The 16,693-nt window shown below is 50.6% G+C and overlaps 1 protein-coding gene across 1 annotated transcript in view; it reads right to left on the minus strand.

The window, feature by feature from the left end:
• The window catches only part of dbh (dopamine beta-hydroxylase (dopamine beta-monooxygenase)), a 43,802-nt gene that overhangs the window by 13,891 nt on the left and 13,218 nt on the right, over window positions 1–16,693 (minus strand). The window contains exons 5-6 of the mRNA XM_085980739.1: window positions 14,289–14,391; window positions 3,613–3,779 (exon numbers count right to left, since the gene is read on the minus strand). Coding sequence (XP_085836865.1) covers window positions 3,613–3,779; window positions 14,289–14,391 — 270 coding nt within the window. The remainder of the gene's footprint in view (window positions 1–3,612; window positions 3,780–14,288; window positions 14,392–16,693) is intronic.

Below are 16,693 nucleotides of genomic sequence, written 5' to 3' on the forward strand. Positions count from 1 at the left end.
CACTCTCTGGCCCCCGGTCACTCTCTGGCCCCCGGTCACTCTCTGGCCCCCGGTCACTCTCTGGCCCCGGTCCTCACTCTCTGGCCCCCGGTCACTCTCTGGCCCCCGGTCACTCTCTGGCCCCCGGTCACTCTCTGGCCCCCGGTCACTCTCTGGCCCCGGTCCTCACTCTCTGGCCCCCGGTCACTCTCTGGCCCCCGGTCACTCTCTGGCCCCCGGTCACTCTCTGGCCCCGGTCCTCACTCTCTGGCCCCCGGTCACTCTCTGGCCCCCGGTCACTCTCTGGCCCCCGGTCACTCTCTGGCCCCGGTCCTCACTCTCTGGCCCCGGTCCTCACTCTCTGGCCCCCGGTCACTCTCTGGCCCCGGTCCTCACTCTCTGGCCCCCGGTCACTCTCTGGCCCCCGGTCACTCTCTGGCCCCCGGTCACTCTCTGGCCCCGGTCCTCACTCTCTGGCCCCCGGTCACTCTCTGGCCCCCGGTCACTCTCTGGCCCCCGGTCACTCTCTGGCCCCCGGTCACTCTCTGGCCCCGGTCCTCACTCTCTGGCCCCCGGTCACTCTCTGGCCCCCGGTCACTCTCTGGCCCCCGGTCACTCTCTGGCCCCCGGTCCTCACTCTCTGGCCCCCGGTCCTCACTCTCTGGCCCCCGGTCCTCACTCTCTGGCCCCCGGTCCTCACTCTCTGGCCCCCGGTCCTCACTCTCTGGCCCCCGGTCCTCACTCTCTGGCCCCCGGTCCTCACTCTCTGGCCCCCGGTCCTCACTCTCTGGCCCCGGTCCTCACTCTCTGGCCCCGGTCCTCACTCTCTGGCCCCGGTCCTCACTCTCTGGCCCCGGTCCTCACTCTCTGGCCCCGGTCCTCACTCTCTGGCCCCGGTCCTCACTCTCTGGCCCCGGTCCTCACTCTCTGGCCCCGGTCCTCACTCTCTGGCCCCGGTCCTCACTCTCTGGCCCCGGTCCTCACTCTCTGGCCCCGGTCCTCACTCTCTGGCCCCGGTCCTCACTCTCTGGCCCCGGTCCTCACTCTCTGGCCCCGGTCCTCACTCTCTGGCCCCGGTCCTCACTCTCTGGCCCCGGTCCTCACTCTCTGGCCCCGGTCCTCACTCTCTGGCCCCGGTCCTCACTCTCTGGCCCCGGTCCTCACTCTCTGGCCCCGGTCCTCACTCTCTGGCCCCGGTCCTCACTCTCTGGCCCCGGTCCTCACTCTCTGGCCCCGGTCCTCACTCTCTGGCCCCGGTCCTCACTCTCTGGCCCCGGTCCTCACTCTCTGGCCCCGGTCCTCACTCTCTGGCCCCCGGTCCTCACTCTCTGGCCCCCGGTCACTCACTCTCTGGCCCCCGGTCACTCACTCTCTGGCCCCCGGTCACTCACTCTCTGGCCCCCGGTCACTCACTCTCTGGCCCCCGGTCACTCACTCTCTGGCCCCCGGTCACTCACTCTCTGGCCCCCGGTCACTCACTCTCTGGCCCCCGGTCACTCACTCTCTGGCCCCCGGTCACTCACTCTCTGGCCCCCGGTCACTCACTCTCTGGCCCCCGGTCACTCACTCTCTGGCCCCCGGTCACTCACTCTCTGGCCCCCGGTCACTCACTCTCTGGCCCCCGGTCACTCACTCTCTGGCCCCCGGTCACTCACTCTCTGGCCCCCGGTCACTCACTCTCTGGCCCCCGGTCACTCACTCTCTGGCCCCCGGTCACTCACTCTCTGGCCCCCGGTCACTCACTCTCTGGCCCCCGGTCACTCACTCTCTGGCCCCCGGTCACTCACTCTCTGGCCCCCGGTCACTCACTCTCTGGCCCCCGGTCACTCACTCTCTGGCCCCCGGTCACTCACTCTCTGGCCCCCGGTCACTCACTCTCTGGCCCCCGGTCACTCACTCTCTGGCCCCCGGTCACTCACTCTCTGGCCCCCGGTCACTCACTCTCTGGCCCCCGGTCACTCACTCTCTGGCCCCCGGTCACTCACTCTCTGGCCCCCGGTCACTCACTCTCTGGCCCCCGGTCACTCACTCTCTGGCCCCCGGTCACTCACTCTCTGGCCCCCGGTCACTCACTCTCTGGCCCCCGGTCACTCACTCTCTGGCCCCCGGTCACTCACTCTCTGGCCCCCGGTCACTCACTCTCTGGCCCCCGGTCACTCACTCTCTGGCCCCCGGTCACTCACTCTCTGGCCCCCGGTCACTCACTCTCTGGCCCCCGGTCACTCACTCTCTGGCCCCCGGTCACTCACTCTCTGGCCCCCGGTCACTCACTCTCTGGCCCCCGGTCACTCACTCTCTGGCCCCCGGTCACTCACTCTCTGGCCCCCGGTCACTCACTCTCTGGCCCCCGGTCACTCACTCTCTGGCCCCCGGTCACTCACTCTCTGGCCCCCGGTCACTCACTCTCTGGCCCCCGGTCACTCACTCTCTGGCCCCCGGTCACTCACTCTCTGGCCCCCGGTCACTCACTCTCTGGCCCCCGGTCACTCACTCTCTGGCCCCCGGTCACTCACTCTCTGGCCCCCGGTCACTCACTCTCTGGCCCCCGGTCACTCACTCTCTGGCCCCCGGTCACTCACTCTCTGGCCCCCGGTCACTCACTCTCTGGCCCCCGGTCACTCACTCTCTGGCCCCCGGTCACTCACTCTCTGGCCCCCGGTCACTCACTCTCTGGCCCCCGGTCACTCACTCTCTGGCCCCCGGTCACTCACTCTCTGGCCCCCGGTCACTCACTCTCTGGCCCCCGGTCACTCACTCTCTGGCCCCCGGTCACTCACTCTCTGGCCCCCGGTCACTCACTCTCTGGCCCCCGGTCACTCACTCTCTGGCCCCCGGTCACTCACTCTCTGGCCCCCGGTCACTCACTCTCTGGCCCCCGGTCACTCACTCTCTGGCCCCCGGTCACTCACTCTCTGGCCCCCGGTCACTCACTCTCTGGCCCCCGGTCACTCACTCTCTGGCCCCCGGTCACTCACTCTCTGGCCCCCGGTCACTCACTCTCTGGCCCCCGGTCACTCACTCTCTGGCCCCCGGTCACTCACTCTCTGGCCCCCGGTCACTCACTCTCTGGCCCCCGGTCACTCACTCTCTGGCCCCCGGTCACTCTGTCCTCCCTCCCTGGCCCCCGGTCACTCTGTCCTCCCTCCCTGGCCCCCGGTCACTCTGTCCTCCCTCCCTGGCCCCCGGTCACTCTGTCCTCCCTCCCTGGCCCCGGTCCTCCCTCCCTGGCCCCGGTCCTCCCTCCCTGGCCCCGGTCCTCCCTCCCTGGCCCCGGTCCTCACTCCCTGGCCCCGGTCCTCACTCCCTGGCCCCGGTCCTCACTCCCTGGCCCCGGTCCTCACTCCCTGGCCCCGGTCTTCACTCCCTGGCCCCGGTCCTCACTCCCTGGCCCCGGTCCTCACTCCCTGGCCCCGGTCCTCACTCCCTGGCCCCGGTCCTCACTCCCTGGCCCCGGTCCTCACTCTCTGGCCCCCGGTCCTCACTCCCTGACCCCCGGTCACTCCGTGGTCCCGGTCACTCTGTGGCGCCAGTCCTCACTCTTTGCCCCTGGTCACTCTCTGGCCCCCGGTCACTCTCTGTGCAGCCGTGTTGGATCAGCGTTTGATTAGTTTCAGGCGCTGTGCGTCCGCTCACCCGCTCAGTGCATTCTGCTGTACAATATCCGTGGAGCACGAAGTTTGCCTCGCTCGGTGGAATAGCCATGACTGGTGTGTACACCAGCCCCAGCTCCATGATTCCTGCGTTGAATTTCCGTAGGGTGGGAGTGTAGAATAGGCGAATCCCAGAGCGATCAAACCGACCTACGGATGGGAAATGTTCGGCAGTGTTAGTGATTGGATTGCATTCACCTGAAACCTGACTGCTTTATTGAACATGTGCTCATGCTGGGGCTGAACCGGGTTACAGTGGGGCTGACCCGGGCTATACCGGGACTGACCCGGGCTATACCGGGTTACACTGGGGCTGAACCGGGTTACAGTGGGGCTGAACCGGGCTATACCGGGGCTGAACCGGGCTATACCGGGACTGACCCGGGCTATACCGGGTTACACTGGGGCTGAACCGGGTTACAGTGGGGCTGAACCGGGCTATACCGGGTTACAGTGGGGCTGAACCGGGCTATACCGGGTTACACTGGGGCTGACCCGGGCTATACCGGGTTACACTGGGGCTGAACCAGGCTATACCGGGTTACAGTGGGGATGAACCAGGCTATACTGGGTTACACCAGGGCTGACCCGGGCTATACCGGGTTACAGTGGGGATGAACCAGGCTATACCGGGTTACACTGGGGCTGACCTGGGTTACAGTGGGGCTGACCCGAGCTATACCGGGTTACACTGGGGCTGACCCGGGGTACAGTGGGGCTGAACCGGGCTATACCGGGTTACACCGGGGCTGACCTGGGTTATACTGGGTTACAGTGGGGCTGAACTGGGCTATACTGGGTTACACCAGGACTGACCCGGGCTATACCGGGTTACACCGGGGCTGACCTGCGTTATACCGGGTTACAGTGGGGCTGACCCGGGCTATACCGGGTTACAGTGGGGTTGACCCGGGCTATACGGGTTACACTGGGGCTGACCCGGGCTATACCGGGTTACACTGGGGCTGAACTGAGCTATACCGGGTTACACTGGGGCTGAACTGGGCTATATCGGGTTACACCGGGGCTGACCCGGGTTATACCGGGTTACACTGGGGCTGACCTGGGCTATACCGGGTTACAGTGGGGCTGACCCGAGCTATACCGGGTTACACTGGGGCTGACCCGGGCTATACCGGGTTACAGTGGGGCTGAACCGGGCTATACCGGGTTACAACGCGGCTGACCCGGGTTATACCGGGTTACAGTGGGGCTGACCCGGGCTATACCGGGTTACACTGGGGCTGACCCGGGCTATACCGGGTTACAGTGGGGCTGAACCGGGCTACACCGGGGCTGACCCGGGCTATACCGGGTTACAGTGGGGCTGACCCGGGTTATACCGGGTTACAGTGGGGCTGACCCGGGTGTTAGGGAATATATATATATTTTAATAACATCGATTTTAATATGATTAAAATCTAATGATTTCAAGAAATCAGATTATGCTTAAGCTGACCACATGCCAAAGGATGGTGTGATGTATCAGATCCAATCACAGCTGGTAACGTCACATCAGCTGACTTAGAAACTGAGAACAATGAAAATGCTGATTTAGCTTAAACTGTGAAAGTGCTGATCTTAGCTTAAAACTGAAAGTGATGATTCTGCTTAACTAGAGAACAAAGGAATGATTGATGTATCAGAGATCCAATCAGTGGGATGTAGTTGAACCAACCATAGCTCTGCATGCATGCTGCTGAGCCAATGGTAATAAAGGGGGCGGGTACATCTGCTGCTGTATAAAAACCAGCCATTTTGAATATGATGTTAGTCGGATGAAGGAAGTCAAACAGTGTAAATCAAGTGATGCAATAAATCGACTATTTAAAACTTACCACCGGACTCGCAAACTTTTATTTTAGTGTGTTGACCTCAGATCAGTGTGGTCCACTGAAATTAATTACCCGATCTAACAATTTGGCGCTGCGAGCAGGGTTGCTGAAGGAAGAGACTGAATCTGAGACACCAGACCTATATTGGAGGTAAGGACTCCTCGTTATAAACGTCCTCGGTTGGTTGTCTAGTCATCTCCCCTCCACGCAACTCCGCAAACCTCCCGGGTAGCGAACCCTCCGGGTGGTAAGATGGCTCGAGGTCCAATATAGAGCTCTAACTTACTGAGTCGGCTGAAAAGCCTTCGACTTGAGACCCCCAAGTAAAGTAATCGATATTATGGCATCACTCGATAAACCTACAACTATTAAAGGGGGGCGTGCCCCACCTGAGATTTCAGAAGATGAAATTCTGTGGGAGTTGAAAGACTATATAGAATTACAGTTTGACTTACCTAAAACCTGGTTCGAAATCGAACAAAAGTACAGTACCTCCTCCGGACAATGGTCTTTGGATGACATAAAAAGGGTCTGGGGAAAAACGACCCGTATGAAAGATAAAAGACGGATCAGATGGTCCTTGGCACTTATGGGCCAGATCCGACGGCGAAATGAGATTAAGACAAACTCCCAACACGATCACGACTTGACCAATGCAAAAGAGCAGAAAGATGCGATTTATGAACAATTGAAAAAGAAAACAAATGAGCTTGAAAAGTCAGAAGTGGAAGTTAAAAAACTTAAAGATGAAGTTAAGGACTGTAAAAAACAATTGGATAAACAACCGATAGTCTCGGTAGTTGAAGAAAAGGGAAAATGTGTCGGGACCTGGAAGGGTTACCCAGATCTAAATGAAATAAAGGCGGAAGGTCGTGGGAGACAAAGACAAGAAGCAGGTCAAGAGACTGACTCGGGATCCTCTAGTAATGTCAGTGAAAGTGAAGAAGAGGAAACAGGACCCTATTTGGCCCCATTGAGACAGAAAAGGAAAAGAGTAGAAAAGGAGTATGAGAAGAAAGAAGATGGGGAAGAAAGGGCGAAGTACCAACTCCACCCGTGGGACGGAGTCCAAATTCTGATTGTAATGATACCCAGGAGAGAGGGAAATAAGTTACACAGCAAAGTAAAGACTGGCCTGGGAAATGATGAGCAAGAATTAGATGCCGGATGGGATGCGATCCAACTGTGGTTACAAGTGCTTAGCTCTGCAAAAACGGATTGGGGAAAGATCATAGCCTGTCGACAGAAAGGGACGGAGGAAGTGTTAGAGTACGACGGGAGATTTAAAACTAACTGGTTGGAACACTCGGGGCTGAACACAGCAGAGATAAAGAAGGAAAAGGATCTAATTTGCAGGCTAACCAATCTGAAAACTCAGCAAAGGAAGGAAAAAAACAGGGATTTGGAAAGCCAAGAAATGCTGAGACGCCGATGGAAAAAGAGGAAAAAAAAGAGAAACTTACAAGTTTTACTGACATGGAAGTTATTAACATCTGTGCTGAGACAAATAAAACACAAGATTTGCTGAGTGAAAGGAACCTTGAAAAATGACTATGAATGTTTAAGAAGTTACAGTATTTCTTTTGTCTGATTAGATGTTCTTTAAAAGAAAGATTCTGTTATGTGTGTTTTAGCTCCACCCACTTCTCTGTGTTAAAAGCGTTTAAATCTTTTGTCTTGTCTTGGATTTTGGAAGTTTTAAGAATGTGCGAATAAGATTGTGCCCCAAGAATTGAAAAAAAAACCTTTGAAATAATTTAAGTTAAGCTGGTGTGTAAAAACTGAGAAGAGCAACAAAAAGTTTGCTTAACAAAAGATTGCGATAGATTTTTGTACTTGCAGTGCAAACTGTACAATGTTACATTAAGTTTCAGTCTAAGATTTAACCTTGGAGTCCCGGTTGCTATGGTGAAATCTTCTAAAGCAGTTTGATTTGATTTGTTTAAATGTGAAAAACTAATTTTTCTCCAGTTATGTTTTTACAGTATTTTGGAAAGACATTTGAAGAAAGGACAATAAGAAATATGACGTAATTTACTGTTTTCTGCAAGAATGTGCCATTTTGTTTTGTTTTATCTGTTCTGTTCGTGTTTAGTTAAAGTGTGAAAACACAACTGTCTTTTTCGATCAGGAAAGTTTTTTTAATTTACGTGAAGTGACGAAATTACGCCTGATAATGTTTTGCTCCACCTTTTTAAAAACCTGCAAAGGAGTTTACCCTTTCCACTGACAGCTGTTTAAGTTCACCAAGCAACAACTTTAGTACGAAATTTAAAGATATGGGACATTATTAAATTTAAGTTTCTTAATTTTAAGTTAATATTTCCCCACAGTGATCGAAGGAAAATTATGATTTGATAAATGGAAGTTATCTTGTAAACTAATTGCATGATAATGTGCAACATGAACTTGTACTGGTAGTGCTAGATTTAACCGATACGGCTTTACCTACGTGGTGTTCTAAGAAAACTCACTACTGAATGGGCTCCTAGGGTTGGTATTGGTAATACCGTAATGGCACCCCAAGCCCAAGGACGAGAGGTGTAATTGCACTACTGAATGGGCTCCTAGGGCTGGTATTGGTAATACCGTAATGGCACCCCAAGCCCAAGGCACTGGGCTCCTTGGGTTGGTATTGGTAATACCGTAATGGCACCCCAAGCCCAAGGACGAGAGGTGTAATTGCACTACTGAATGGGCTCCTAGGGTTGGTATTGGTAATACCGTAATGGCACCCCAAGCCCAAGGCACTAGTGAATGGGCTCCTAGGGTTGGTATTGGTAATACCGTAATGGCACCCCAAGGCACTACTGAATGGGCTCCTAGGGCTGGTATTGGTAATACCATAATGGCACCCCAAGCCCAAGGCACTACTGAATGGGCTCCTAGGGCTGGTATTGGTAATACTGTAATGGCACCCCAAGCCCAAGGACGAGAGGTGTACCGAATACAGAATATTGGGGTAGTGAAGGACGGAATGCACATATCCCACATGTAATTAAAGGAAAGTGATTGAGAGTGTAAGATTGAAACAGGAGAATTACACTACTGAATGAGAACTTGCAAAATGCTCTCAGGCAGTTTAAAAGAGCAGAAACAAAACTGAAAAACAAAAATCAGTCTGAACTCGATGATCTGAAACAAAAAGACAAATAATTTGAACGACCGCTTACTAAATCTCCAGGTAGATTGCCAGACCAAGGAAGAACTGGTTTCAGACTTGGAGAATAAATTAATGAAGTCAAAGCAGAATGAAAATTCTCTTGCCTCCCTTCTAGCTGAGAAGGAAGATGCTTTACTTGAAAAAGTTGACAGGTTAAAGCAGTTTTCGGAAAACATTGAGAAAAGTCAGGCAACAATAGAGACCGTGGAAAAAGAAAAGTTGAATCTTGAGGATAACTTAAAGCAACAGATTATGCTTTTTCGAGAGCCTAATAGCTGAGAAAACCGCATTAGTGAAAGCACAACTACAGGAAAGAGCACTTCAGGAGAAAGAAATGGAAGGGATTAATGTAGGGCTAGTTACTGCTAAAAATCAGCTTGAAATCAAGCAGGCTGAAGTGGCCAGGTTACAGGCAGAGGGCCAAGAGCTCAGGTCAAAGCTTAAATAGCAGCAAGTAAGACCTTGAAGAAGTATTCAGCCAGTAGACGACTACAATCTTTCGATAAGATACCTGAAAGCCCGAGAAAGGCTTGTATCGAATGGCATGTGAGGCATGATATCGGTATGAGTGTGTAACTGTGATTTGTTACGTATGAAGTAATTACCATCCAGGAATGTACGGTGAATTTACTCTGAAGAACGGGTCTCAGACATGCTCAGTTACTTGACAACAGCAAGACATGAAATGGTTAATGTGGCTCAGGAGAGCGAGACAACCTTTAAAGCATTGACACATACTCCATCGAGAAACTATCTAATTAATGAAACAATCAGAATAGAGTTAAACACACTGGTACCTGTTGGAGGGATTGAAATTGAAGTTGAAGTGGAGAGTTACATGGAATCTGGATTGGGACAATTGAGGGCTAAGGAGAAATCATGTTTAGTAAGAATTATCCACAAGATGGATACGAGTAAAAGAGATCTGGAGAATCTTTTAAATCCATGATATGTTGATTAGATGTTAAACTGTAATGTCGCTTGAAATGATTGTAAGACTGAATTTAACTGTGACTGTAATCATTGTGTTTTGTAGGTAACAGAGTGTGGGAAAAACCAGTGCGAATCCAGTTTTGGTGGTGCCTCCTGTGTCACTACTACTGCAATTACCATGCTTTACGGGTCTAACAGGACCTGTCCCATCAACCAACACATTTTTAAGTATGAGCTACACAATTATGTGGCACAATTCGAATACTCGGATATGACATTCCCCTGTTGTTTGTGGGTTTCAGTGAGCTCATGATGCGACTGAACTCCTCCCTGAAGCATTTTTATGTTTTGGAGCAAGACAACTCGAGAATAGATATTGAAATTGACAGCATAGGGGACAACTCACATTGGTGGGATATTGGGCTTAATACATCAGCACACCCTTAGGTTCGTATTATTTCACATGCTCTGGTAGCTATCCAACTTGTAATGATAGTGTATTTGATATATGTAACATGTGTAGTAAGACTTTGATACATAAGCCAATTGGGTACTCATGCCCATGACTGACAAGCACTAACAAATTAATTGAGCACACTGAAAGAGAAGATCCGAAGAAGAAACAGAGGATTCCCAGGCGGGGCAGAATTGGAACACCGGAACAGTGAATTGAATTTGAGTAAGGGGTCAGAGGTTGCTCCTCCCCCTCAAAGGAATGGACTGTAAGGAAGGGAGAAATCTTCAAGACTCCCTACTAACGCCCAAGTTGAGAGAGCAATAAGAGCTAGCTAGATTAGTCAAGAGCTGATTGTGAGAAGTCAATAAGGATATTTCCTTCTCAAAGAAGGGAATTGTAAGAAATAGCTGTTAGATTCAAAGATGGGTTTTAATTCTTAGACCAGGGACTGACAACAGGCAAGCGGAAAAAGATAGCATAAATGCCAGCAAGGTCGAATATCAAGCATCAAAAGACAAATAGAAATGATAAGGGAATGGTAAAATGCAAGGAATCAGGGAGGATAGCACCTGCTAGATAACAAGGAGCCACGAAGCCATAAAATGCCCTTGAAGAATTTTGACAAAACACTACTCAGAAAGATAAGAGGGAGGCCTTGTACAATAGGATGGGGATCAAATTGTGTGTTTCTGTTGATTAAATGTGCTTGCCACCAGGCGGCTGCTGCCCCGCGGGCAAGATGCCTTGCAGGTCGCCGCAGACCGTTTGTACATCTTAAAGGGGCATGTTATATTTAGCTGCTAGATCGGTTTGTACCTTTTCTACTTTTTATAATTTTTCTACCTTTTTACTTTTTAATTGAATGTATTTTTCAAAGCCATAAGCTATGGGGAGCTCCTCCCACTTTTTAAGATGCACTAATTAATTTAAGATCATGAAATCAATTAACTTATTAAAACCAGGCTTTTACTGTGGCCAAGTAAAATCCTGGTTGATGTAAATTTGTGCAGAGCCACTGATCCGGACAGCGGCAAAACACAGCAATGATTGATTATATTTTTAATCTGACTCTTTATTTTTATGATTCAATTTTTGAAAGAATCAAAGGGGGGAGTGTTAGGGAATATATATATATTTTAATAACATAGATTTTAATATGATTAAAATCTAATGATTTCAAGAAATCAGATTATGCTTAAGCTGACCACATGCCAAAGGATGGTGTGATGTATCAGATCCAATCACAGCTGGTAACGTCACATCGGCTGACTTAGAAACTGAGAACAATGAAAATGCTGATTTAGCTTAAACTGTGAAAGTGCTGATCTTAGCTTAAAACTGAAAGTGATGATTCTGCTTAACTAGAGAACAAAGGAATGATTGATGTATCAGAGATCCAATCAGTGTGATGTAGTTGAACCAACCATAGCTCTGCATGCATGCTGCTGAGCCAATGGTATAAAAACCAGCCATTTTGAATATGATGTTAGTCGGATGAAGGAAGTCAAACAGTGTAAATCAAGTGATGCAATAAATCGATTATTTAAAACTTACCACCGGACTCGCAAACTTTTATTTTAGTGTGTTGACCTTAGATCAGTGTGGTCCACTGAAATTAATTACCCGATCTATACCGGGTTGCACCGGGACTGACCTGGGCTATACCGGGTTACACCGGGGCTGACCTGGGCTATACTGGGTTACATTGAGACTGGCCCGGGCTATACCGGGTTAAACTGGGGCTGACCCGGGCTATACCGGGTTACAGTGGGGCTGAACCGGGCTATACCGGGTTACACCGGGGCTGACCCGGGTTATACCGGGTTACACTGGGGCTGACCCGGGCTATACCGGGTTACACGGGGGCTGACCCGGGCTATACCGGGTTACACGGGGGCTGACCCGGGCTATACCGGGTTACACCGGGACTGACCTGGACTATACCGGGTTACACTGAGACTGGCTCGGGCTATACCGGGTTACAGTGGGGCTGACCCGGGCTATACCGGATTACACTGGGGCTGACCCGGGCTATACCGGGTTACACCGGGACTGACCTGGGCTATACCGGGTTACACTGAGACTGGCCCGGGCTATACCGGGTTACAGTGGGGCTGACCCAGGTAATACCGGATTACACTGGGGCTGACCCGGGCTATACCGGGTTATACCGGGACTGACCTGGGCTATACCGGGTTACACTGGGGCTGACCCGGGCTATACTGGATTACACTGGGGTCCCACAGCCCATGTACACTCTCCCCTATCACTGAGACTGACCTGGGCTATCCCGGGTTACACTGAGACTGGCCCGGGCTATACTGGATTACACTGGGGTCCCACAGCCCATGTACACTCTCCCCTATCACTGAGACTGGCCCGGGCTATACTGGATTACACTGAGACTGACCCGGGCTATACCGGGACTGACCCGGGCTACACTGAGACTGGCCCGGGCTATACTGGATTACACTGGGGTCCGACAGCCCATGTACACTCTCCCCTATCACTGAGACTGACCCGGGCTATACCGGGTTACAGTGGGACTGGCCCGGGTATACTGGATTACACTGGGGTCCCACAGCCCATGTACACTCTCCCCTATCACGGACTATGAACAAAGTTCTATGAACAATTGTTGATCCACAAAGTTAATCAGGCAAAACTCCAGAATATCCACCCACGCACTCCCCTCCTAACCCCGCCCTGTACTGCATTATTCCAGCCTATCCCTATCCCAATTAAACTCCAATCCCATTCCCAAAAAGATATTTATTTGAATAGACTCAGGAATGGTTGCCTGTTTTGCTGTGGAGAAAGTGGGGATTTTTCTAATCTCTTGTCTCATTTGGTGTGTGTTAATTTTGAACCTGTGATCAGGGTCTGAGTCAGAGACCCCGTTAACTACAACATTTCTGCAGGTTACTCTCTGCTGTTGAAACCCGTGTCTTTGTTACCGCCAGACTCGGCTATTCCAACGCTCTCCTGGTCGGCCTCCCATCTTATATCCTCCGTAAACTTCAGCTCATCCAAAACTCTGCTGCCCATGTCCTAACTCGCACCAAGTCCCGTTCGCCCATCACCCCCTGTGCTCACCGCCCCGTGTCCTAACTCGCACCAAGTCCCGTTCGCCCATCACCCCCTGTGCTCACCGCCCCGTGTCCTAACTCGCACCAAGTCCCGTTCGCCCATCACACTACATTGGCTTCCGGTTAAGCAACACCTCAATTTTAAAATTCTCATCCTTGTGTTCAAATCCCTCCATGGCCTCGCCTCCTCCCTATCTCTGTAATCTCCTCCAGCCTCATAACACCCACCGAGATCTCTGCGCTCCTCCAGTTCTGGCCTCTTGTGCATCCCCCGATTTTAATCGCTCCACCATTGGTGGCCGTGCCTTCAGCTGCCTGGGCCCCGAGCTCTGGAATTCCCTCCCTAAACCTCTCCGCCTCTCTCTCCTCCTTTAAGACGCTCCTTAAAACCGACCTCTTTGACCAAGCCTGTCCTAATATCTCATGTGGCTTGGTGTCAAATTTTGTTTTATAACGCTCCTGTGAGAAGCGCCGTGGGACGTTTTGCTACGTTAAAGGCATTATATAAATATAAGTTGTTGTTGTTACAGACCTGAACAAGTTCCTGTCAATCTTTCTTTCTCTGTGAAAATGAGCTCAGTCTGCGAGTCTCCTTGTAAATTCAGCTCGAGTCCCAGAATCATCCTTGTTGCCCTTCTCCGAACCCATCCTGAACATCAATCTCGTTTCCAGGATGGGCTGGTCAAACCTGGCGCGGACAAGATTCACATGAGCTGGACACACTCAGTGAGAGGTCAGTGATCACGTTTCCTGACTGGTGAATCACTGACTCAGGGTTATCTGTGTTAATGGGGTGAAATCGCTCAGCGCTTTAGCAGATCCACATCAGATCCTCTTCTGGGATTTTAGGAAGGTGTTAATCTGCTCATTTTAAATGGTGTTAAACCCCATAAAATCCTTCTGTCATTCCCAAAGGCGCACAGACACTTACACACATTCAATCACACTTACACGGACACACACTTACACTCTCACACACCTACACTCACTTGCTCACTTATACACACCCACACACATTCACCCTTATACACACACACACATACACACTCATACTCACTCACACTTACATGGACACACATACTTACACGGATACACACTTACACCGACACACACTCACTCACACACACACATTCTCATTAGTGTTACAGGAAGTGGAGTAGGGTACACCGGTCGCAGACTCACCGGACAGTCTCAGTGGGTTGTGGTAATGAACTTCCAGTCGCAAATACTTTGAGGAATTTGCTCCACCAATCAGAAGTCCTACATCTTCTGGGTAATAAAATGCCTGCAATGGCAGAAAGAACACAAATCACACAAAGAACCTGTCGAAACACAGCCACCCAGTCTGTGCTTGTACAGCGATCACCTAAGCCTCATTCACAGGTGTCACACACACCTCTCAACACTTACTCAAACAGGTGATTCAAACACTGCAGGTATGTGATGAAATAACTCTGTGTTCTGGCATTTGTATTGTTGTTGTTGTACTTGTTAATGTCTGGAATGTTCCACCGGTGTAACCACTAATGCTCCTCCCTAGCCCCGCTCCTCTTCTGGAATGTTCTACCAAGGGCTGGGTCGGTGAAGACTGTGTTAACTTGATGCCATGTTCTTACTTAATAAAAGCCTTTAGTTTTAAGCTTTAACCTTGTGGATTCAGGCAGTTATTTGGCACATCAAGGTACAGGTGACTTTTTAATTCAGGCTATCACTAAATGAATAAATAAAAATGATTAGAAATGGCAGGACAGGCTATGTGTTGGGACTGTAGTATGTGGGAGTTTGTGGACAGCGAGACTGTCATGGATTCTCGCATCTGCAGGAAGTGTCTCTGCCTTGAGTCACTCCGGCTCAGAGTCATTGAGCTGGAGTGCAAGTTAGAGACACTCCGAAACATAAGGGAGGGGGAGGAATTTCTGGATAATTTTATCCAGAACACAGGCACACCCCAGAGGAAAGCACAGGTTCAGGAAGGGTTGGGTGTGAATGTCAGGGAGCTGGGTAGTGGGTGGGGACTTAGGAGAGGTTGAGAAGGAGGTCCCACAGTCACTGGTACTGTCCAACAGGCACCGTGGCTCAGAAGGCTGTCCAAGGCTGGGGGGTGGGGAAAGAGCAGAATAGAAATGTGGTAGTGATAGGAGAATTCTATAATTAGGGGGATAGATAGTGTCCTCTGCAGCCACGAACGAGAATCCCGAAGGGTGAGTGGTCTACCCAGTGCCAGGGTAAGGGATACCTCATGGTGGCTGGAGAGGAATTTGGAAAAGGAGGGGGTAAATCTAGTTGTCGTGGTCCATTTTGGAACAAACAACATTGGTAGGAACAGGGAGGAGGTCCTGCTGAAGGAATATCAGGAGTTAGAAGCAAAATTAAAAAGCAGGACCGCGAGGGTAATAATCTCTGGATTATTGCCTGAGCCACGTGCAAATTGGCACAGAAACAGACAGATCCGGAGAATTAACACGTGGCTAAAGGGCTGGTGTGAGAGAGAGGGGTTCCTTTTCATGGGACGCTGGCACCAGTTCTGGGACAGGAAGGAGCTGTACCGATGGGACGGGCTCCACCTGAACCGGGATGGGACCCGTGTCTTCGCGGAAAGGGTAAATAGGGAGGTGGCAAAGGCTTTAAACTAGTAAGATGGGGGGAGGGATCTACAAAAAATGAAACAAACCTAAATATAAACAAAACAGGAAAGGAGAGCATTGGACAGACTAAACTCAGGACTGGGCATTAAACATTGCAGGTTATATTTAGAAAAGATAATGAGGAAAAGGGGGGGAGATGGAATAGCTGCACTTATTAGGGATAACATAATGGCAGTAGGAAAAAGTGAAGCAGCTATCAACAAGACAAAAATAGAATCCATATGGATAGAGATAAAAGATAATAAAGGATCAATCACACTAATAGGCGTAATCTACAGACCACCTAATAGTGGAAGGGAGGTGGAGGAAGAAATTATAGAAATTATTTTTAAAAATAGACTAATAATCGTGAGGGATTTCAACTACCCCAAAATGAATTGGTCAGAATAGGTAAGTACAAGGGGTAAGGGAATGGAGTTCTCCAATGTGCACAGCACTCCTTCCTAACCCAGTCTGTGAGAAGCCCAACAAGGGAAGATTCACCACTGGATCTAGTAATGGGGAATGAAACACAGCAGATAAGAGAAGTAAATGTAGGGGTTAATCATTTTTTCCCCACTCATTTATAATTTTAAAATACTTTAAAAAAAGGTACATTTAATTTTAGCCCTGTTAAAAACTTTAATTATATATTTTTAATTAAATTTTTGTTTAAAATATTTAATTAAATGTAATTTTAACTTATTTGAAATACGTGATTTAAATTTTTTTTATTTAATGTTTAACTTTTTTAAGTGCTCCCCATCCATACTTTTGAGAGATCTGTGCACAGAGACCTATCAAAAGTGTGAAGGGGATTCCCTTCTTTGATTGGTTCCCCATGGCCCACGTGATCCCAGAGACGCTTTCGAAACGCCTGCGCCCCTGGGATACCTGGGCCTGTGCACGCGCGGACCGCCTGCGCCCCTGGGATACCTGGGCCTCTCCGCGCGGACCGCCTGC

Source organism: Somniosus microcephalus, unplaced genomic scaffold (assembly GCF_052327205.1).
Source record: "Somniosus microcephalus isolate GS21.2 unplaced genomic scaffold, FLI_Smic_1.0 scaffold487, whole genome shotgun sequence".
NCBI lineage: Eukaryota > Metazoa > Chordata > Chondrichthyes > Squaliformes > Somniosidae > Somniosus > Somniosus microcephalus.